Source organism: Oncorhynchus keta, chromosome 21, assembly GCF_023373465.1.
Source record: "Oncorhynchus keta strain PuntledgeMale-10-30-2019 chromosome 21, Oket_V2, whole genome shotgun sequence".
Lineage (NCBI taxonomy): Eukaryota > Metazoa > Chordata > Actinopteri > Salmoniformes > Salmonidae > Oncorhynchus > Oncorhynchus keta.
The window spans coordinates 22,357,775-22,382,225 of record NC_068441.1 but is presented as its reverse complement, the minus strand read 5'-3'; the positions used below and the strand labels follow the sequence as shown (position 1 = coordinate 22,382,225).

Sequence of the window (24,451 nt, the reverse complement as noted above, 5' to 3'; positions counted from 1 at the left end):
GCTGATGCTCATGTCCATGGCAACATGATACTGTATATACCATTTCAAATATGTGTTTTACCCCAGGACTTTTTATGCAGTTACCCATGGCATTAACAGCATGCCCAATAAAAATGTTCAGTCCTGAGCTTACTCCAATTTCACTGACTAATGATGAGCAATACAGTTGTTATATTCGGTGCACAGAAACAATTGAATGGCAGGAACACAGTAGCCTGGCCCACCTTGAGTTGCACATGGACTGTAATGTAAGAGAATATTATTTGACTGATGCAGCAGTTTGTTCATACTGGGAGAGAAGAGGGAAAGGATGGGAGGGCTGCAAGGTCACTTATTTATGGGTAATGCAAAAAGAAAATCACTGGAGACAGAACCATGGTTGAAGTGACATTCCCATATCCTACCTCCCCCTGTCATCTCTAGTGACACAAATGGATAAATTACCTTGTCCTTGCCTCACAATAGGCCTATAAGACCAGGGTGGTTTGACTTGTCATGGCAATATAATAAGGCAAAAGCTGATTCTGTGACATTTTAGATTTCAGGTGACTGGTGTAGGCCTACGCTCGTCATGGTGCTGTTCATGGTGCTATATCGTTAGCTGGCACGCTTCGCGGCGCTGTCCATGGTGCTGAATTGTTTATGTGTACGACCTTATAAGGAGACACTGGTTCCATGCAGGTTAGAGAGTCAGGACAACGTTAAGAAAAAGCCTTTCAATATGTGACACTCTATTATTAACCATGGCCGGCACAGGGCTGGCATTCCGGGGCCCCAATCCACTCAGGCCCAATTCATCTTCTTCTTGTTTGCTTTTCCCTGATAGACGTCGGCAATAAAGTGAATGTGTTGTCACAAACGAAGCCCAGCCCAACAGAATGGTGCAGAATACATATTTAAACTGCTGATTGTCAGAGAGAGAGTATGCATACCAGTTATGTTAATTCGTTGTTAATTTATGTTGAAGCATGCTATTATAAACTAAACCCTTGACATATGAATAGGTGGACCTACTGAGCTTTTGGGGGCAAATATGGGGTGGAAATGGATTCAGCCTATAATTTGATTTGATTTGATTTGATATAATCGGTTTCTCTGAAGGAGTCCAAAAATGCTCCGCTATTATCAACTGGAATGCACAGTGGGAGGCTCCGTATTCTCTTTCAGCTGGGCCAAAGTAGCCTATCCTGTCGGACTATGATAAATGATAGATAGCCTGACAATGAACAAACACCTGCTAGAGGGAGCTAACACGGAAAACGACTTGATTGGAGAAGAAAACACGAATCGATGATTTCTTGCCTAATGCTAGTGGATGCGTCCAGGTAAATAGGCTACACCAGGAAATGTGCAGTGTCTGGCATCACAGCAACGCATGGATCGCGACTTCGTCCTGATATCAACGGTGTTGCCGTGCTCTGGAATAGCCTAACAATCATTTTTCTGACATACGCTACAGCTTTCACACCACGCCTCCCCGTTACACGCACCTCGATTAACCATCTTCGCTGGTGCACAGAGTGCTTTTCAAAAGGGAGCGAAAATGAGACTGGTCCTCATCTCCTCATGTCGCGGAGAAAGGAACATCGGATACACGATGCAATGATGGGTAGTTGGACACTGATGCTGCATCCATGAGCGCCTTCACTTCAGGGTGTTATTTTTGGCACAGGTATCACAGGATAGTTCTGGAGGGAAAGCAAAAAAATGGAAGTTTTGATTCAATAGTGCACAACCGCCACGATCTTTATGATTTTTGGGGATTTATTTGTGATGGTAAGAAGAACACCGTTATCCTCATTCCCCACACTCCCTTATGTGTAACAATTGAATCTGTTCAAAGTTGTCAAATTGATATTTCAAACGACCTAGACATCAACGTGGCCTACATGAGGCGAAACAATCACTAAACTGTCAAGGAAAACATTGTTTTCTGGAGTAACTACACATAATAATTTTTTGAATTGACATTTTTGTGTGTCATCTACCTGAGAACTCGGTCAACATATGCTGTTATGGGAATGCGGCTTGTTTTGTCCCAGTTGACTTCAGTGGTTCTTTTCAGGTTGTCGCGTGTCTAACGGACATGAACGCGCTACTGGACCGCTTTCACAACTATATTTTACCACATTTACGAGGGGAGGATCACGTCTGCCATTGCAACTGTGGAAGGTAAAACAAACTTTCCAAAATAATGTGATTTAATGTTATGCAAAACAAGAGCATACATAAACAGTTTGTTTAAAACTACACTGTAAAACCAAGTGGTTAGGATCTGAGCACATAACTAAACCCATTTCTGTAACACTTTTTAAACGCATCATTCGCTGTAACCCTTTTAAACACACGAAAACGTGTATTCAGCACAGGGCGTTAAGGTTTTAAACACTTAACACTGGGGGTATTATTTTAACACTGTGGGGTAAAGTCATATTTGCTTTCTTCCCAGCATGCCTTTCAAGTGAATGTGAGAGATACCCACCAATGACTCTATTTGATAGTGACAGAGGCATGGTTGTTGCATTCAATCACTTATATTCCTGAAGCGTTCACCTGGTGACTGTCTATGTGAATGTGTTAAAATGAAAAGTAAACCCTTTATGAAGACAAATTATACATTTAATCCCATAAACCTTTAGTTATGACCTAGTTATTGACATTGTGGTTTGAAAATCCTGGCTCATGGGCCACATCAGACCTACAAGACACAATATGCTGGTTTGTGAAGTGATTAGTAATTCCTATCGGAATACAGCCAGAGGGAGAATACCCAAGAATTGTACTATTTTATCACCCACAACCTGCACTCAGAATGACTGCTATGGTGAAGGACTAAACAAACACGACTACCTAAAATATCTAAACTGGAACAATCATCTCAGTAATGGGTGCAATAAATCCAAGTGACAGATTGGATTAGTTTAGAAAATGTAAGTTATTTATCTCAAAACAAATGTATTTTTGTCATAGGTGCCGAATACAACTGATCTGGACTTTACCGTGAAATGCTTGCTTAGGAGCCCTTCCCAACAATGCAGAGTTTAAAGATAACAAATAAAATAGTAACACAAGAGGAATAAAATAAAATACACAGGAATGGAGCTATGTACAGGCAGTACCAGTACCAGATCAGTACCAGAGGTATTTGAGGTAGATATGTACATAAAGACAAGGTAAAGTGATAGATAATAATAAGAGTAACCTAAATACCAGAGCAGCAGCAGCAAATTATTTGTGTAAAAGTGTGTGTATGCATGTGTGCTTGTGTTGTGTCGGTCTGCATGTGCGTGTTATGTGTATGTGCGTATGCGTATGCAGTGTATGTGAATGTGTGTGGGTTTTGTGTGGGAGTGTCAATGTAATGTGTGTGAGTGTGTATATGGTTTGTATACATGATATAGTCTAGTGAGTGTGTATATGGTTTGTATACATGATATAGTCTAGTGAGTGTGCGTAGGGTCAGTGCAAGATAGAATCAGTGCAACTAGTTTGGGTACCATTCATTAAGTGACATGTCACATTGGGAATGTAGACCTGTTCATTTCCATCATGTACAAGAGCATAGTTCAACATAGTTCAACATAGTTCAACAGCGGTTTCATACATCGTTGATGTACAGACTGTAATGAGATGATAAAAGTGATAGGAGATGCTGTAGGCTACATGCAGATAATGCATTATTGCAGATGCTTTACATCACTAGTTCACCAGTGATCTCTGAGGTGAGTCGACACAAACAGAACTGTCAACATTCTTTGTTTATAAATAACAACAAAATGTTGATGGACCATCCACCATAAACAGTGCACTATCACCTGCACACTGTATCTGTCACCTTACCCATATTTCAGCACAACTGAACAGGACATTTAATTCAATAAATCTTTACAATCGCGTGGTGTTTTGTTACTCAACTGGGTTGAGTTCGTTTCTGTTTACTTTCTCAGATAGAAAAAAAGATGTGGGAGTGGCTTCATTATTGTTATATTTCCCAGCATGCTTTGTTTCAGGTTGATTTATAGTTAGAATAGTTAGAATAGTTAGAATAGTTTTAATATCTCTGTTTCCTTATGTACATTGATTGATTAATTGATCTTACACTATATTGATTGTATACTATACATACTATACACAGTGACGATAAGAATCCTATTACACCCGCTCAGATGCTCATCGTACGTGGCAGGGTTTGCAGACAATAACGGATTGATTACCAAGGGAATCCCAACCATGAGTTCCCCAGCGATGCAGAACTCCCAAACGAGCTACATGGCTTTTGTTTTTCTGGAAAAAAGCCAGTTTATCCAGATGCCTGTATGACTTCGCTCTTCGTGGCTGATGTGAGCAAAATGTTTAAATAGGCTAACAATCACAAGACCGCCGAGCCAGACTGAATACCAGGGCATGTTCTCAAAGCATGCACAGAACAGCTGGCAAGTGGGGGTACGCAATAACACCTCCACCACGCTGACCCTCAACACAGGGGCCCCACATGTGTTTGTGCTTAGTTCCCTCTTGTACTCCCTGTTCACCCACGACTGCGTGGCCACACACGACTCCAACGCCATCAAGATTTTCTGACGAGACGATGGTGGTAGGAGGCCTGATCACCGACGGCGATGAGTCAGCCTAAAGCGAGGAGGTCAGAGACTTAGCAGTGTGGTGCCAGGACAACAACCTGTCCCTCAACGTTAGTAAGACCAAGGAGCTGATTGTGGACTATAGAAGAAAGAGGGGACTGGGCTGTTCTGGAACGGGTCGAGAACTCCCAAGTTCCTTGGCGTCCACATTACTAAGGACATAACATGCCCCCCACAGTCATGAAGAGGGCACGGCAGCGCCTCTTCCCCTTCAAGAGGCTGAATAGATTTGGCATGGGTCCTCAGATCCTCAAAACGTTATACAGCAGCATATTGGCTGGCTGCATCACCACTTGGTATGGCAAATGCACCGCCATTGACCCCAAAGCGCTACAGAGGGTGGTGCGGACAGCCCAGCACATCACTGGTGCCGAGATCCCTGCCATCTGGGACCTTTATATCAGGCGGTGTCAGAGGAAGACCTGAGAAATTGCCAAAGACTCCAGCCATCCAAGCCATAGTCGGTTCACTCTGCTACCCTCTGACAAACGGTACCGGAGCATCGGTTCTCAGACCAACAGGCTCCGAGACAGCTTCTACCCCCAAGCCATAAGACTGCTAAATAGTCAGACTGCTAAATAGGTAACCTCTTAAGGATTATCGCCTTTTTTTCAATTTTTGAGATTAAATAAAAGAGTCTACAAAGTTTGACAATGGCTCTAGCATTGAGCCTATTCCTGCAACCACTGGTCTGCCTGGATAGTTGCCTTGTCGTGTTTTAAGTTTGTGTAATTTCGGTAAAAAGTATAAGCATGGAAGTATGGCACATTTTCAGCCAAGATATTCATATTCAGGTTTTGAGATAAGGTTGTTTAATAGGGCTTGCTCCAGATTAGAGCAAGCCCTATTACATTTCACATTACACTTCACTGACCCGAAGCATGACATTTCCACCTTTAGATTTGGTAGCATAGAGAAAGTTAAGATATCAGACAGGGGAGGAGATATTAATAATACTCTGAGTAAAAGAGAATGTTTTGGGATTTTCACCCTCCAGACATTATTTCCTAAAGGACTTAATGATGAAATGCCTATGTATGTTATGTTGTGAATTTGAACATGAAATATGTGTCTCTTGTAGATTATTCTGACGTTTTTCGTACGATGTACCCAGTGACTAATGAAAATGTACTATGTCCCCATTGAGATTTTACAGACGTGTTTAATACGCCTTATTTATACACTTTCGTAATATTTATGAAATGCATATTGTTGTATTTGGTAGCACTTATTTGTTTTTCCTTTGCCTCCAACCCCCTTCGATGTGTATAACGGATGTGGGTGGGGCTAGGTCTACATAAGCGTGCAAATTTTAAAAAATCAACAAAGCTCTGACGAAGGTCATGTGGCCGATACGTAAAGCTTATTAAATATCAGTGATACTATCAAGAGCAGTGTGCGGTTTCCTTTTTCCTTCATCTTGTTCAATCCTTGCCATGCACCTGCAAATAAGATTGCTCATGTGTGAGTGCCTTTTGAATTTTGTACCATCAGGTTTGAAAGGCCATAATGTATTATTCCATCCCAGGTACAATTTAGATTTTGGCCACTAGATGGCATTAGTGTATGTGCAAAGTTTTAGACTGATCCAACGAACCATTTCATTTCTGTTCCAACTTTTGTAACAAGACTGCCAAAATGTGCCTAATTAGTTTATTAAAACATGTCACTTGTCAAGTTTTCCATCAACTCCTAAGGTTTCCGTTTACTCACTCAGATAGAAAAAGATGTGGGAGTTGCCTCATTATTATATTTTCCAGCATGCTTTGTTGCATGTTGATTTTAAGAATAGTTTGTTTTAGTATCTCTGCTTTCTCATGCACATTGATTGATTAATTGATATTATACTATATTGATTGACTTGTTTGTTTGTGCTCTCCACATCCTCCTTTTTTTGTTGGCACATACAGTACCTTTCTCCCTTGCAACTCTCTGGTCACTGGGGACAGACACAGTTTTAAAGTCTAGTTTTTGTTGGACTTGTCAACTAACGAGAATTCAACATTCACGTCATTGGATTTAGGTTAAAAGTTGGGTGAAAAAAATACTAAATTCCCTTACGTTTTCAGTTTTCCATGTTGATTCAACGTCATCACATTGTAGTTGTGGTTGAAATTATGTGGAAACCACATTGATCCAACAAGTTTTTGTCCAGTGGTTGCCCACGTCAACACTCTTCTTGCTGCTATGGTTTCTCTCTACTGGAGGTGATTCCTGCAGCCCAGTGGTAGAGAGGGCTGGTCCACATGCATCCCCCATGCCCCACCTCCCATGGGGCAGTGAGGCCAGCTGTTAGTGATGCGTTTCCTGTGCTGCCCTCCAGCTGCAGCTGTTCACCGCTCAATGATGGGGCTGACAGCAGCACGCCCACCCAACCCCATCCATCCAACCCACCCACACACAGCACTACAGCAAAGTACATAGAACCACACATAGCCTAACAAAATAAAGTATTTGTATGGTAGATTTAATTACTCCCTTATGTCATTGTATCTTCCTCAATGCACTTTTTACTCCCCCCCCATCCTCCTGTCCCTCCTCTCTTCTCTCGCTCTACTCCCCTTTTCCTCCCTCCCCACTCCACGTGTCCTGCTCCCTTCTCTCTTCTCCTTGCCTCCTCACCTCCCCGCCTCCCCTCTCCCTCTGTCACCTCCCTCTGGCCGTCAGGCACCATGTACACTATGTGATCCCGTATGATGGGGACCAGTCTCTGGTGGACTCTGCAGAGAACTACTTTGTGAGTGACAGTGTGACCAAGCAGGAGCTGGACCTGATTTTGGGGCTGCTGCTGGGCTTCCTCCTCAGCTGGCTGCTGCTGTGCCTGGATGGGGCGCTGCACGCTGCGCTCAGACGTTGGAGGGCCAAACAGCACCATGGTGAGTCAGCAGGGGGACACAAAACCACAGGCCGGCTCCGAGAGGCAGATATACAATGTATGGGGAGCTGGTCTCAAAAGCCTGGCACAGCTTTGAGTTTCAAAAATAGCAGCAGTAGAAATTTAGTAAGGAATACAGATTTTTTGTTCATGGGGTGGGGGTAAAAATAGGATGTTCTTTGGATAAGTGAGGGAATGTATAGGAGAACAAATGTCTAAAGGTGCAGAGGTTTGATGTCTCAACTTTGAATTAGCCTTGTTTGATGAAAACTGCAGTATCGTGGGCAGCCTGTTCCGGAGACTACAGTACAGTGTGTAAACCTGTCTATGGTTCAATGACTTTTTATAAGTGTGACTCAGCCATCGACCCACTTTATCACAATATTCCCCAGCTTGCTGCTGTTTCTCTTTTGACTTCCTAAAAATTAATTTTGGATCAGTGTCTTTCAGGCTTATATATGACAGTGGGAGCCCCCCCGCCCCTCAGATTTCTACATTAAACTCTTGGCACTGATAAAGTCATCATACATTCTTCCCCTTTAGTCTAGTCACAGTTTTTCCATATTTCTCTATCCAGTTGTGGGATTAGTATAATTCCCAGCCAGAGCTGCTTGCCGTGTATGAAGTGATGGAGTTGGTTGGTGTAGAAATTAGTCATGTATAGCTTCATGTCTTTTCAAATGGATCTTTCCTCTAATGCACACACACACCATTTATTTTAGTGTCTGTGGTTTTAAAACTGTGAGTTCAGAGTAGACTTACTGCAATGTTTCAGTGTCTTGTGATTTCTCTTTCTCCTCTCTCTGTATAGATTTGTCATCCCTCTCCCTCGCTTAAAATTCAGTATTTATCTCTCCCTTCCATCTCACCAATTAAATTCATGTTATTTAATTCTATCTATCCTGTGAAAAGTCTGTGGGCTTTAGTAGTTTGGTGGAGTGGTCTCGCCTTCTCTCAATCCCCCCTCTCACCAGTAACCGAGAGGTGGCTATCTTGAATCCCAGAGCCAGCAAGTGAAAAAGATGCATGCACACTCACACACAAACTAACTGGAGGACACATCCTTAATCTTTCAATCAATGTCGTACATCTTCCCCAACCCACATCTTTTTTTCCTTTACTGTGTCCAGATGCGTTCTCCTGGTCATGGGTTCCCCGCTTCTGTAACCTGGGGAGAAGGGTGCACATGAGAAAGCTAGAGGACTCAAGTGGGAACATGGTGCACATTAAGCAGAAGCTGTACCACAACGGACACCCCAGCCCACGCCACCTCTGAGAGCATTGGACTAGCTGAGACCATAGACTGAGACCTGCTGACAACTGACCAACCAGACAAAAGGGCAGCTAAACAAAGACTATTCAAGATATACCCTTCCAACCATACTGTTTCCTATTGCCACTGGATAGAACACTTTAACTGGCCCAATGGCCTTCACACACAGTGCAAAACTCCTCAATGCCCATATTTCTCTTGACTGGAAATGATTTCATGTAAAAGGATGTAGGTAATGGAGGGTCCAGTTAGTAGTGGGGTTAGCAATTTGATAAAAGCGTGTGTTTTTCAAAATAGTATATATATATATATATTTGGTTTTAGAATGTGAATTTTGCTAGAAGTGGGGATAGGGTGTATATTTTGCTTGGGGTTTGTCAGTTTGTAGAACAGTTTGTTTATTTTGCCTGAATATGCCCGGTTTGAAATAAAAATATTTATTTTGCTTGAGGGTGGTCAAAGTTTGAGAGGGATTTGTGTATTGGTAGTACTTTGTCTATTTTAAAAACTTGCCATGTGAAAGCTGTACTGAAAGGGGCCTAGGGAATGTATTTTTCGTGGGTGGGTATCATTTCTTTCTTGGTTATTGATGTCAATAATTACACATTATTTGGGGTGTGGAAGAGAACATAAATGCTGCCTGCTCATCTAACTGTGTGGTGTGTACAGTATATGCAGTGTGCCAACATCAAAGAGCCATTAGGAATGCCACTGTTGTGTATGTGTGTGTTAAGGGGTTAAATGTTTTATTTGATATTTGGTCCAGAGGGTCATCACCATGGAAACCTGGAGATTAAATTACATAAAGGAAGGTCAGACTCAGGAACTCTTTATAGTTGACGAAATACTTCACACTGAACAGCCAGCTGTAGAGTGCCTCGATAATAGTAGCTTTGAAAGGGACTGCCTGTGGTGTATTAACTCATATCACAGGTGCAACATGCTCTTGTCATGGCATTGAATAGTGATACTGTATGAGGACTGTAAACCCATTGGGATCCTGAGTGTTCCTCCCTTATGAATTAGTCTCTAGGGAGCGGGATGTAGCACCCTTTCACTTCCCTGCACCTCCCCAGCCCACCCCCGTCTCTGTGCAGACATCGGTGTTGTAAAAATTAAATGGTTGTTTCATTAAAACGGACCACTGGAGGTTAACAGTGACGAAGTCCTGGTGTGTCATTACACAGGTTCAAGATATAGTTCATCACCATCTGTTGGTCACATGATTTTTTACAATTATTTAAGTCTAGGAAACCATCCCATTACAAATTATAACATAGTTGCAGCCATTGTACGAAACCTGGATTATTTTCATCCACACCATCTGAATAATAGAGTATCATCTCTTACAATCCACATCAACATTATTAGACAGTGTTTCCATATAAAGTATACTTTTTATGCAAATCATATATTATCACAGCTCTCCAACCTCTCCAGGATTGTTTCATGATCTGTTAGTGCCTCCATCCCTCCTCCCCGTCCCCAATCTCTTTCAGTCAGACAGATGTATACAGACAGTCAGGAGGAACAGGAGGCGTCCTCCTGTAAACCCATTAATCCCAAAAAGCAACCCTCTTTCTTCCTTCCCCGAATGTTAATCTGGAGTCCCATCCTTGGGAGGAGTTTCTGTCCCATCCTCATTGCTAGGGGCTGCGTCAGTTTGGGCTACACCCTCTACCCCTCCCCTGAGGTGTTACCACTGCTTCGACACCCTCCCCTTTGGCCGGGAAAGTCCCCTCCTCCGCAGGCAGGGTGGTACTGTCTGAGGAAGGTGGGGTTGATTCTGCAGCTCCTCCCGCTTGACAGGGGTCTCCGGTCTGCTGTCCATCTCCAGGACCGGGTTGAGTACTCATGAGGCTGTGGTGGCTCCCATAGAAGTCGATCCTATATTGCTGCTGTCTACTGGTCCAGTGCTGTGAGAGGCTGTGCTCTTGGCCCCAGCCTCCCCATGCAGCCAGTCCATCTTCTGGAGGTGCTGCCGCACGGCATCGTCCACCCGAGCATCAATCATGGGCTCCGTTAGGACGCCGTCCTCTGAGGAGTATGCTGCCGCCTACAGCAGGACATAGAATACATTAATTATTACATTAAATCTAAATAAGATATTTTATCATTACAGTTCCTGTCCACAGAATGAGTCTTACAGGAGAGATGAACATGACACAGCAGAAGGGGAGGAACAGTGACATACATAGTGATCCACTTCCCAGCTCTGCTTCTATAAATAGTTGGGAGAATAAATGGGTCTGGACTTCCTTGGTAACCAAATCACCTTGGGTCAGAATTGCCTGCTGTGGCCATCCCTAACCTTTAATCTATCTATGACCCTCTACACAGGCTCTCCTAACAACAAATCATTTATGTCAAATTGGCATAATTGGACAATTCTGGTTGTTATCGTTTCAAAAAGCATTGACCTATGAACAACAGGGGAAACGCATCACATACCTGCCAGGCCACGCCCAGTTTAGAGATCTCTCTGCCCGACATGCCCTCTGAGCGATGTCTGAGCACTTCATTCTCGGCTTCATTCTCCTGCAGGGACAAACAGAGACAGAGGAACATGGAGACAGAGAGGGATTACAGACAGATACGGATCTGAATGACATCCTGTCTGGCAGAATGGAAACAGGTCTGCGTTATGAGGTCTTGTCTGACTCTTAGCTGGGGAGCCACTCCTTAAGTGGCCAAGCTCCCTCCAACAGCTGGCTCGGCTGTCTGAGTGTTGTTGAGCCTGGTCCAGCTTCCTGTGCCCGGTGTGTAAATCTCCCCCTGCCCCTCTGCCTCTCAGGCCCTCAAAGCCCCACTGAAATGAGTGACTCAGCATGGCTACGGCTGACTGGGATCCTGCTGCTGCTTACTGCTGGGACACCTGCTCCTAAAGACCTGCTCCTGACACTCTACAGACAGAGCTTATTTTGAAGAAAAATAGAGAGAGGGGCCTCCTTCCACCCAGGCACTCAAAAGTTAATGCCCGTCCACATGTGTGCGTGGGTAGGTGTGTGTGTGTGTCAAGGAATGTGGATGACTCCAAGTATGTCTGGGAGTAGTTAATTACTTGGCATTAGAACTTGTTCCATTATACATCCTAGTGTGTGTGTGCTTGTGAGAGTGCCCTATTTAAACCTGTGCTGTTGTGCTGTGTGGGTGTAACGCTGTGTGACTCACCGTCTCCCCTCTGTGGCAGGCTCAAGCACGTACCTGTCAAAGTACACCAGCCTCTCATCAGGACCCGGCAGGGAAAAGTTGACTATCACATCAATGCGGTCGTTGATGGCCCAGTCAATCTGCTCCAGCTGGTTACTAGCCAGCACCATACTAGCCAGCATCATGAACCTGGAGGAAGACAACACACCAGTGGGCTACTGGGGTTAGAAAGCTGTGGTATTTGAGGAAGTTTGTACATCAGAATTCAGGGTGTTGGGCATAGATATGGTGAATTTAGAGTGAATGAGGACTGACTTGTTGCGCTGCTCTCCAGTGCGGTACAGGAATGTGTTCAAAGTTGTTCTGAGCTCTTCACTGATCTTCTCCTGCAAACAAAAAGACACAAACCTTGAATTTTATTTTCCAATATTTCAACAAGATTATTGTTTTGGTTTTGCTATCATTTCAATACAGGAAGGTACAAATACCTGGGTTCAAATAGTATTTGAAATAGCTCAATTACTTTCATACATTCGAAGTAAGTACTCAGATATCTTATATTTGAAAAGGCAATTAGTTGAATATTTTACTTTATTTGGAAATACACTTGGAAAGTATTTGAAAATAAAAAATAAATATTTGAAAATGCATTTAATCCAGATATTTGAAAATAGTATTTAAGATAAGTATTTGAAAATACTCTCAAATACAATTTGGTAGTGTAGTATTTTTTTTTTTACAAATAACCATTCAAATACTCTAATAAAAGTTATTGTTTTGGCCTGTGTATTTTAAAATACTCAAACTCAAATTTTAAATACCAGATACTCAAATACATATGTATTTGATCCCAGGTTGTACACAACACACTTACGGTAGATCTCTTGCAAAGGAATGCAATCGGCTTCATCGACAAACAGCAACAGGCTGTGTCAGACAGGACACAGGATGGCATTAGCAGAGCTGCACTGGTCTTAATTCGTTCTCTGTATATAATTTCAAGTGCATGTCTGTTTATGGCAAGTATATTATGTAGATACTTACGTTACATGGTTATATCATGGTTACATTTACATGAAGTTCTATCAATAGTATGATAGCACTGCAAGTGAGGGTAGCATACCCCCGGCGACTGGTGTTGGCCCAGTCAAAGACTTGTGCATGGCGGTGACGCCCTCACGGCCCAGGGGCGCCACATCTCCACCCGTCATGATGGCATAGTCCATCCCAGAGTGCACTGCTAGCTTCTACTCAAACCACAGAGAGACAGTTACCAACATAACACCTCTTGTCAAAGTCAAGGTGATTCTGTAAGGGGCCTACCTTAGCGAAGAGGGTCTTTCCAGTACCTGGGGGGCCATACATGAGGTTGTTCCTGTAGAGCCCCTTGTTCTGCCATGTGTTCCTAGTTGCTATGGCGATGTCACGTACACGCTCTTCTAAGTTAGGCTGCGGGGAATCATTCATATCAGGGAGATCAACATTTTGTCTCACAGCATTCTCTATTAATGTCTCTTTAATACATGTGCTGGGTATAATATCTCCCAGGTATAGTTGTGTTGAGACTGTATAAGGTATGACTCTCTGGTGCTCAGGTGTGTGCTGAGTGTTGGTACTCACACTGAGCACTACTCCCTCCAGGGCATCCTAGGGTTTGCTTGTCAGGCGCTTTGAAATCTATAAGAGAGGAAAAATAAGAAAATGTACCTCACTATCACTTCATAGTACTTCTACAAAAGTGTTTAGCTAACTTAATTTACTTGCAATAAAAAAATGTAAAAATAAACACAAAAAGCATCAGACACAGGACTTCTACAATGCACAGCAGGGCCGCTCTATCTTGGTGGGGTGCTTGATTGCCTCCGCCACAGTGATGCGAGACGTCTCTCTGACCAATGAGGCCTTACCGAGCCGGGCCTCAATGTAGCGCGCTCCCACAGCTGTGGCGTTCCGGGCAGAATATACACCCACAGCCAGCAGGGTCAGTCCTGCCACCTAGTGGTGTGAGGGAACAAATACACTACATTTAGAGACACTCCAACAACAGTTTAGATCAGATATAAATACACCTTTAAGATATCAGGTACTTATTTAGGAGTCATTGGCAGTTTGCATATTAATGAACATAAATGAGGAAGTAGAGTGGAAGGCAGGTCTCACCGTAGCTGTGACTTTATCCCAGTCTGACACAAAGGCCTGGAATCCTTCCCCAAACACAGCACCTGCAGTCCTGAAATGACACAAATATACAAAGACAGTCAGGTATCCAATATAGTATATTTCTGTATGGTCTGTAATGTAATACACTAAGTCTGTCTCACCGTACAGTCTGTGCTCTGCTGCCTTGAAGTGGATCTGCTCGTGGATGAGGTCTGCGTTTTCCCGTTCAACACATGCACGTGCTTTAGACTCTGCCTCTACACGTAGCAGCTCATTCTTGTGCCTCAGCTGCATCTCGTGCTCGATTGTTGCTATGTGGAGCGGGTAAATCAGTGGATATAATATAATTATACCATAGCATTGTTGAATACTCGTTTCTTATTGGCTTGAAGAACATTCTAGAGCGTGCATTATTTCTCTATAGAACACATACCCCCTCATTGATCATCCCTTACACATTTTGTGGTTGCCAGAACCATATTCCTGGAGGCTGTGTGACTGTATTATACGGGGTCAGTACCTTTCCTCATAGCCTCCTGTTTAAGCACAGAGTCCTCCTGTTTGCGAAGGTTGTCCTCATTCAGAGCTCGCTGAGGACACAGAAGAGAGGCGACACTCAGTCAGGTGGACATAGCATTTTCACTCTACTTCTTTCTAGCCTAAAACAGGACTGAGTAGATATTGCAGCTAATGGCAGTTGGTCATACCTGTTGCTTGAGTTGATCCTCATACCTCTGTCTGGCAAGTCTGTCTTGGAACTGTGCTCTCTATAAAGGGATATGAGGAGACGGTAACCATAGTAACATGTTAGTCGCCCTCTGGTGGACAGATATGTAACCCCTATATGTAAGCTCCTCTCCAGCTCTCATTGTAGCCTGTTTCAGAATTAAAGCTAATTGTGCAAACAATTTCAAGCTCTAAACTTACCGACACAATTGTACTCTCTACAAACTCAAAGACATCTAACAACTACAAAGCAAATGCTTGCTTCTATAGTTTACCCATACCTCTGCATTATGATCCATGCTATGAGCACATCATTGACTCCATACTCTGCAGTACAATGAATACTACTGCACAATCACCCCTTCTGCAGTATCAGTAAACCCTCTCAGTACCAGCTCTCTCACCAATTGATGCTTGGTCTCCTCGCAGACAGTTTTCCTTCTCTCCTCCCCTTGAATATGCAGCTGATCCCCCTTCAGCTGCTCCACTGCTGCCCCATACCTCTTCCACCATCACACACAGAAGGAACACAAATAGCATGATCAGATATTGGATTAATAGTATAATGTATTTGGTGTCCTTACACATTACTCTGCATGTGCCTTGTTTAGTGCAACAGTATCTTGATTTCTGTCTTCAAGAGACATACATTTAATTTAATGACAGTAGACTATATTCAAACTAATTAGAAGTTCCAGAAAAAAATCTACTTAATGTTCTGGAAAATAATGTAATACAAGGTTTTAAGCGTGGCTGAATTAAGGTATACTAAATGTAATGTAACTAGAACTATCTGACAAACTGAACTGTATGAAGGAATACCCTTTGCACCTTTCACCTTGAATGCACTCTCGATCAACTTCCAACATGAATGAAAAGGTGCAGCACAACGGTCAATGAGATACATGTCATTTTCGTTTACTATAGTGTTGTTCTACTGATAGCTGTCATGAAGACTAATTAACTAGATATATAACAGTGGAAACGAGCTAGGAGATTACGCTATGTAAAAACACCGGCCGGTGATGCATCAGCAACACTGCTGCGGGTGCATCGCTCTTTCTTTGATGATTACCAATATGTCTCTAGTTAGCTACTAGTTACACAGACCTATATAATCTAGTTATCATGCAAGACACTTACTAGACTTGTCGAGCTTCTTTACCGCCTGGGTCGCTCGCTCTCGCCCTGTTGGTTCGAAATTGCTCCATTTGTCCTTGGGTTTATCGCCACCACCACCGGAGCTGCCAACCCGTGGAGGGGGTGGCGCTGGAACTGGGAATTCCGAGGGCGCCTCAGGCTGCCCCTTATTCAGGCAGAGCAGCCAGAAAACAGAAAATAAACTGCTGGCCCAGGCAGGTGGAAGTGATCAGGCTTGGCAGTCTATCACTACACTTCCTCCACACGCGTGTCATGCTGCCGTCTTTGAGCAAGCACAATTAAATATGAAATAATCATTTAAAAAAAATATCCCGTGCTGTTTGGTTTGGGAAAACACTATTCCTCCGATTGGTTGTCCTTTCCTTGAGATCAAACATATAGCCATCCGTAAGAGGCTATGGTAGCCGCAGTGATCTAAAACGTAAGTCTTATAATAATAACCACACTGGAAGGCCATTTGAGACAATGAATGTGATAGTTGCATCATTTGCGGAGTTTTTTTGTACTTCTGTCAACAGAACGCATTTTAAATTAATTGCATTTTACATAAGCTTCCATTGAGAGCTGTTTAGAGTTAAGATTCAGGGAAACCTGAATCTTTTCAAAACGTTCTCGAACAAATTCATTGACAGGAACTAAATACTTATTAACAGTCTATGTAACAGTCCTATAATTACTTGGGAGATCCTAGGAAAGGGCGAGAGAGGATCTGAGTAACAACAGTAAGGGCTAAGGAATGGGATGAGAGGGTTTTTACAGTTCAGTATATACAATCGTGTGACAACATTCACTTTGTACCATTCATCCATATATGTTAATAATATTGACAATTTTCAGTGAATCCCCTCCAGCTAAGGTTTTTCTGTTCTACGATAAGTGTCTGCTGTGCTCTGATTACATATGGTTGTGAGCTGGAGCAACATTGTAAATCAAACCTTGGGAACAAAAATGCCGTAGAGATGTACTGAATTATCACCAGCTGGAACGGAGAGATAGTGTAAATAGGTTAAGATATATTGTAGGCCATTTTTCTTCTACTGGTGGCCTGTGGGAGATTTTATTTGGTCCCCCAACTTTTATTTAATTTTTTAGTTGGACATGAAAGACTGTAAAAAATACCAGCTATTCAGCTCCAAGTGATTTACATTTTTGAAATCTGTTCCAAAGTATTCCCATGCATGCACAACTATACATGAGATGCACTAACTGGACAAAAGTATGTGGACTCCCCTTTAAATGAGTGGATTCTGCTATTTCAGCCACACCCATTGCTGATAGGTGTATTACATCGAGCACACAGACATTCAATCTCCATAGACAAACATTGACAGTAGAATGGCCCGCACTAAAGAGCTCAGTAACTTTCAATGTCGCACCATCTTAGGATGTCACCTTTCCAACAAATGTCTGCCTTGTTAGAGCTGCACTGGTGAAATGTAAGTGCTGTTATTGTGAAGTGGAAACGTCTAGGAGCAAGTAGTAGGCCACACAAGCTCACAGACTGCGAGCCAGGCCTAATCGCCCAAAATCTGTGCCTGACCTCACTAATGCTCGTGGCTGAATGGAAGCAAGTCCCAGTAGCAATCTTCCAAAATCTAGTGGAAAGCCTTCCCAGAAGAGTGGAGGTTTTCATAGCAGCAAAGGGGTAACTCCATATGAATGCCCATGATTTTGAAATGAGATCTTTAATGACCAGGTGTCCACATACTAGTGTATATGTGATCATATACAAATGTAAACTAGATTTGAAATTATGTTTTAGTAAAATATTATCTCTTTGGGCGTCTTGTGGTCAATTTGCTGTCTACAAATGATTTGTAATTATATTCCGGCTCAAAATGCTTCGTCTGTAACTAGTTAGGAAGCCAATTTAGCAAGCTTCATAACTAACCATAACATTAATTGATGAGTTACCTGTAGTGTGAAACTGTCACTACGTTGAGTAAATGTTGCATACAAAGTAAATTCTGTAATGTCATTTAAATAGAATAGCTAGCTAAATGGCTACAGTACTAATCTATTATCTATCAGACCCACGATTGCGGATGCAACAAGATAAAGTAAAAAAACACCACCTTTAACGATTTTTGCTACAATCCTGTCGTTTTTCCCTTTGTCAACCTCACTGGATTATATGATTTTAATAATATAGGACAGGAGACGACTGCTGGAATGTTGATCTCAAAGAGTATCTGCCGTTCACTTCATTGACTACGCACGCGCGTAGTGGTCCCACATTTATTTGAGCAAAACATCAAGTAAAACTCTTAGTTTACTGTTTTACATAAACTGTACATGTGGAATATCATGTGCATAGTATGTGCATGTACATTTATTTAAACAGACAATCATTTGTGACGTCTGTATATTGGAAGAGGGTTTAAAATGCATGATAACCTCTTTGTACCGAGCTTTGCGCAAATGATCTAATCTGCAAATCAATCATATAGTGACAATATAATTTTCGCAAATCTGCATAGTTTGGTAAAACCAAAGACGTTTAACACTGATCACAGATCAGTTTTTATTAAAGGAAATGCCGCAGTGCATTCAGGGACAGCAGATACCCGAGAGAGGTCAGAGAAACACAGATTGCGCAAGATGTCGGTCGTTTGTCTATCGTCTTTGGGTCGCTGTAGTACGGTGGCATTCCGTTCTTCCACTGGAATGGTGGTAAGGCTGTGTTAAGACTGTCCATTTGAACGATTGCCTAATAAATTAATGCGGTTTGTTGATCTTTTCGAACGACGTGCGCTTGCTTGTCAGCTAGCATACCCATAGACACTAATTGCTTTAGCAAAGATTTGTACAACGAACCCAAGATCGACCAGAGCTGTTGTTTCCAATGGGAGCAAATGAATCACAGTGGGCAGAACAATCAAGGAGGTGGGCAGAGCCAAGCACGAAGTAGTAAAATCCTATTGGCGCGTTCAAGCATATTTCATTTAGGGAATTATGTGCCCGTGTGCAATAACTCAATTCGCCCTTGCACTACTTCTAAACAACGCAATTTTGTGGAACTTTGGCAAAGGTCAAAGTCTACAAAATGCAGACCACTGTTTGTTACAGATTACAGGTTTGGAAGCAGAACAGTGTGTAGATTAGCAGAATGTTGGCCAAAATCCATCTCACTCCATTTATCCCACTTATTGGTAGTGAGTGTGAACGCTAACCGGATGTTTTACATTTAACATCCGGTAAAATATTTGGCACATCTGTGTCTCTTGACGATAATATCTTCTGATCTTGGATATTTTGTTAAGAGCCCTGACGCTTACTCTAAACATGAACACCCATCGCTTTCCTTATGGTTTTGGAATTATAAGGAATGTATCTGTCATAACGGTGAGAAATAATAATCATTAAAAAAATAGCGGTGAGAAATAATACAAATTTTAAAAAGTTAAATTACTGCACACCTTTTTATAGTGTTAGGGTTCCCACATGGCCATATTTCCATGTATTTCCATGTTACAGCGCTTGTTTACGGAAAACGGACTACCTGTGCTAATTAGCTATTTGTGTCTCCTAATGTAACAGTATAACTTTAGTAGGTCCCCTCGCCCCGACCCGGGCGCGAACCAGGAACCCTCTGCACACAACAACAGTTACCCATCGCTACACAAAAGCCGCGGCCCTTGCAGAGCAAGGGGAACCACTACTTCAAGGACTCAGAGCAAGTGACATCACCGATTTAAACGCTATTAGCGTGCACCACCGCTAACTAGCTAGCCATTTCACATCCGTTACACTAACACTTGTGTGTAAATGGAAGGTACGCCAATATCGTGTTGTCACTGAAAAATACTGTGGTTGCAACTGTTAGTGTACAGTACTTGTATGTTTTAAATTTGTAAACTTATTTGTGATATTAAAGTAGAGGGATTTATGTTTTTAGAACTGTAATATTACAGCAAATGAGAATTGATTCACATTTAAATTGAGTATTTGGCTGTTTTGGCTTCTTCTGTGGAATTTATATGGAGGTTGGCAACCAACTTTAAGGTGCATTACCGCCTCCAACTGAACTGGAGTGTGGACCAGAGACAGAACTGAGGGAAGGTCTGAATCCTACCCATTATTCTCTAAGTCTAAGGAAACGAAATGCATAATTAAATACTACATCCCCTGAAGATGAACCCCAGCAGTTAACTTAATATTGGTTCTTCTATATACTCCTTAAATCGAATAACAATCTCTTTCCCTCCCATATTGCTGGCACTAAAATATGTGTTCCACTGTCTCCATCTCTTCCTGACAATCACACTTCCCAGTCAGATGTTTTCCTACCAATTTCAATGTACTTTTGAGCCTTGTGTGTCCCAATCTCAGCCTTGTGATGACCCCTTCCTCCCTTCTCACCTCGACCTGAGGGCCTCCCTGCAACTTATGCTGGTGTCTTCCCTTTCCCTTTCCCTCCCTGTTCCACAAATCTTTTCATTTGTTTTTAACCACTGTTCTTATTAACCCCTTGGCTTCTGCTTTACTGATTGACAATCCCATCTCAACTTTAGGATGTTTAATGAGTCTGCTTGGTGTTAACATCCATCTCCTCATTTCCCTCTACTCCCACATGAGCTGGTACCCAGAGGAACTGTTCTGTGAGCTTGTGTGGCCTACCACGTCACGGCTGAGCCGTTGTTGCTCCTAGAGGTTTCCACTACACAATAACCACACTTACAGTTGACCAGGGAAGACATTTTACGAACTGACTTGTTGGAAAGGTGCAATGTTGAAAGTTATTGGCTCTTCAGCCACTGGCTCTTCAGTACAGGCCAAATTACGTTTTTATAAAAACGTAATTCTATGTGACCTCTGTCAAATTGTGCAACGTAATCCACTGTTTTCCAATGGTGTATGAAATTAGTGACTTCAAAAATGCACTACCACTAGATACTTCTATAAATGTCAATTATTTAACGCTTACTTTGTACCTGTGTTTTTCCTGATTTGTTATAGAGTTGGAATCCATAGATTTTATTTTAAAAATGTCCCATGCTATGACAAGGTTGCTCTATCTCCGTTTCTCAAACAACGGCTCACTTGGCAGAGGTCGCAGTTTGCTGCACGCACAAAACAAGTATTAGACAACGGGGATCTTGATCTATGACTCGGGAGGGGATTGATTGTTTCTGCTGTAACCAAGAAGCTTGATCTTGCAAGCTAGACACTTGGTGAGCAAGTTAGCAAACCAAATGCATAGCTGGAGCCCTGTGCTTGAGCGAAATTATTTGACCTTAGTGAAACCAGTGGTGATTTTAGCATTTAAATATTGGTGGGGCAAAAAAAAAAAAATGGGATGCATGCCAGCAAAGCCACTACAAAACACAATACATTAATTTCCCTATAATGGTTGACAAACGGTGCCCACAAACTGTTAGGGCCTATATAAAGCTGTCCCAACAACCGTCCCAACATCTTACCACTGCTACACCTGGTTATCAGCGGAGTCTTGTCTGGCAGCGAAACAATTCATTCAGTCTCAATTACTGCCTTTAAAAAAACATAGCTGATATTAAACAAATGTGGTTTCTAGTGACAATTGATGTACAAACTATGGCATATGGGGACGACGAGCGGATAAGAGGCAATCTGTAATTTTGATTAAGACATTAATGAGCGAGCTAGGACGGATGTAGTCAAAATAACTATTTGTTTAGCACTTGAAATGAACAGCAACATAATTCAGAACATAGGCCATTCTTAGTGTTCTCCCTGTACATCAAGTTAGAACCGTAGGATACATTAAAGGGGGCATATAAACAGACAATGAAAGCTCTCACAATATTCGATTACATTTCTCTAAAACAGGTTATAGGCTACATGTGCAGCACCAAGTCAGTACAATATGTGAAATTAAGAGGGGTTAATATACCAAATTATTAGGGTGAGTCACATGGACTACTAACATCTTACTACACAACATACACTTAGTATTATTTCTTATCTACAGTATAAATATTTCCATAGCATATTACATAATTTGTGCAGCATCATGCAATACATTTTTGGACTCACCTCTGTTGTCCTGTGCTCACTTGAACAGGAAGGGGGTGCGGTGGTCCTTGGTGGGCAAATGTTGTCATAAAAGTCTGGCATTCTCTGTTTATGGTGCTTTCAAAACAACTGGGAACTCGGGGAGGATGGCGGGGGGGATCATGATGACGTCATTGATCTTCAGGTTGTTGCTCTAGAAAGAGGATGGATTTACAATTCCGAGATGGAAGACAGTTCAAAACGTATTTTCCCATTTGGAGCTTGTTTATTCCTGACTTCCCAGTTGTCTTCAACTCACTAAAGCCGCACAAATCATGCTTCATTAACAGCATGGCCAATGTTGAATGTTTATAATTTTAAACTTGGAAAAGAGCCCCTTAATCCCAGATTTGGGACCACACAGCCACTCCACTGAATAGCAGGCTAGTGATTGCTTTGCAATGCTTGCAGTTAGCCACAGTCACTGATTCCTTCCAAACCACTCATTATTGAATTTGTGTAATGTTTGTGGCCGATGAGCACCGCTCATATAGCTATAATTACATTGTTTGCAAACTGATGTGACATGTTTTAATGACAAAATAACATGTAAAACAGGCAAGCCCCCCCCTAAAAGTTTTAAATGTGGGGGTCAAAAAGCCCTGAATGATGGGTCACAGGTGACATTTACAGTGATAAGATATTTACCTCTCAAACAGTAGTGAACTTCAAGTGTAACTTGATCACCTCTTGTGCTGCTCGAGTGGATCGCCATGAAGCAATTTAAATATATATACACTTCTCAAAAAAATAAAGGGAACACTTAAACTACACAATGTAACTCCAAGTCAATCACACTTCTGTGAAATCAAACTGTCCACTTAGGAAGCAACACTGATTGACAATAGATTTCACATGCTGTTGTGCAAATGGAATAGACAACAGGTGGAAATCATAGGCAATTAGCAAGACACCCCCAATCAAGGAGTGGTTCTGCAGGTGGTTGCCACAGACCACTTCTCAGTTCCTATGCTTCCTGGCTGATGTTTTGGTCACTTTTGAATGCTGGCGGTGCTTTCACTCTAGTGGTAGCATGAGACGGAGTCTACAACCCACACAAGTGGCTCAGGTAGTGCAGCTCATCCAGGATGGCACATCAATGTGAGCTGTGGCAAGAAGGTTTGTTGTGTCTGTCAGCGTAGTGTCCAGAGCATGGAGGCGCTACCAGGAGACAGGCCAGTACATTAGGAGACGTGGAGGAGGCCGTAGGAGGGCAACAACCCAGCAGCAGGATCGCTACCTCCGCCTTTGTGCAAGGAGGAGCAGGAGGAGCACTGCCAGAGCCTTGCAAAATGACCTCCAGCAGGCCACTAATGTGCATGTGTCTGCTCAAACGGTCAGAAACAGACTCCATGAGGGCCCAACGTCCACAGGTGGGGGTTGTGCTTTCAGCCCAACACCGTGCAGGATGTTTGGCATTTGCCAGAGAACACAAAGATTGGCAAATTCGCCACTAGCGCCCTGTGCTCTTCACAGATGAATGCAGGTTCACACTGAGCACATGTGACAGATGTGACAGAGTCTGGAGACGCAGTGAAGAACGTTCTGCTGCCTGCAACATCCTCCAGCATGGCCGGTTTGGCGGTGTGTCAGTCATGTTGTGTGGTGGCATTTCTTTGGGGGTGCCGCACAGCCCTCCATGTGCTCGCCAGAGGTAGCCTGACTGCCATTAGGTACCGAGATGAGATCCTCAGACCCCTTGTGAGACCATATGCTGGTGCGGTTGGCCCTGGGTTCCTCCTAATGCAAGACAATGCTAGACCTCATGTGGCTGGAGTATGTCAGCAGTTCCTGCAAGAGGAAGGCATTGATGCTATGGACTGGCCCGCCCGTTCCCCAGACCTGAATCCAATTGAGCACATCTGGGACATCATGTCTCGCTCCATCCACCAACGCCACGTTGCACCACAGACTGTCCAGGAATTGGCGGATGCTTTAGTCCAGGTCTGGGAGGACATCCCTCAGGAGACCATCCGCCACCTCATCAGGAACATGCCCAGGCGTTGTAGGGAGGTCATACAGGCACATGGAGGCCACACACACTACTGAGCCTCATTTTGACTTGTTTTAAGGACATTACATCAGCCTGTAGTGTGGTTTTCCACTTTAATTTTGAGTGTGACTCCAAATCCAGACCTCCATGGGTTGATAAATTTTATTTCCATTGATCATTTCTGCGTGATTTTGTTGTCAGCACATTCAACTATGTAAAGAAAAAAGTATTTAATAAGAATATTTCATTCATTCAGATCTAGGATGCGTTATTTTAGTGTTCCCTTTTGTTTTTTTGAGCAGTGTATATATAAACTGTATTGAGAAAGAAACCATGGGTATTTCAAAATACCCCAGTATGTGTTATATACCAGGGATCATCAATTAGATTTAGCCATGGGCTGAAGATCTTTTCTTTAGCATATAATCAGGGGGCCG

General features: G+C 42.7%; 2 protein-coding genes and 1 pseudogene across 3 annotated transcripts in view; 2 read left to right on the top strand and 1 right to left on the bottom strand.

Annotated features, from left to right (window-relative positions):
• The first annotated feature begins 1,141 nt into the window (after positions 1-1,141).
• LOC118400264 (transmembrane protein 240-like) lies at positions 1,142-8,791 on the top strand. Its single transcript, XM_035796943.2, has 4 exons — positions 1,142-1,776; positions 2,066-2,172; positions 7,308-7,516; positions 8,646-8,791. The coding sequence occupies exons 1-4, from the start codon at positions 1,750-1,752 to the stop codon at positions 8,789-8,791; spliced, it is 489 nt and encodes a 162-aa protein (XP_035652836.1). The 5' UTR covers positions 1,142-1,749.
• Positions 8,792-10,385: 1,594 nt separating this feature from the next.
• LOC118399870 (ATPase family AAA domain-containing protein 3-A-like) lies at positions 10,386-16,239 on the bottom strand (annotated as a pseudogene).
• Positions 16,240-18,511: 2,272 nt separating this feature from the next.
• LOC118400263 (succinate dehydrogenase [ubiquinone] iron-sulfur subunit, mitochondrial-like) overlaps positions 18,512-24,451 on the top strand; it is a 401,361-nt gene continuing 395,421 nt past the window's right edge. For both annotated transcript variants that reach the window (XR_008074268.1, XM_052473488.1), the window contains exon 1: positions 18,512-18,658. Coding sequence is in view for 1 of the 2 variants with exons in the window: in XM_052473488.1 (XP_052329448.1) it covers positions 18,587-18,658 (72 nt within the window). In the remaining variant the exon portion in view is untranslated. The remainder of the gene's footprint in view (positions 18,659-24,451) is intronic.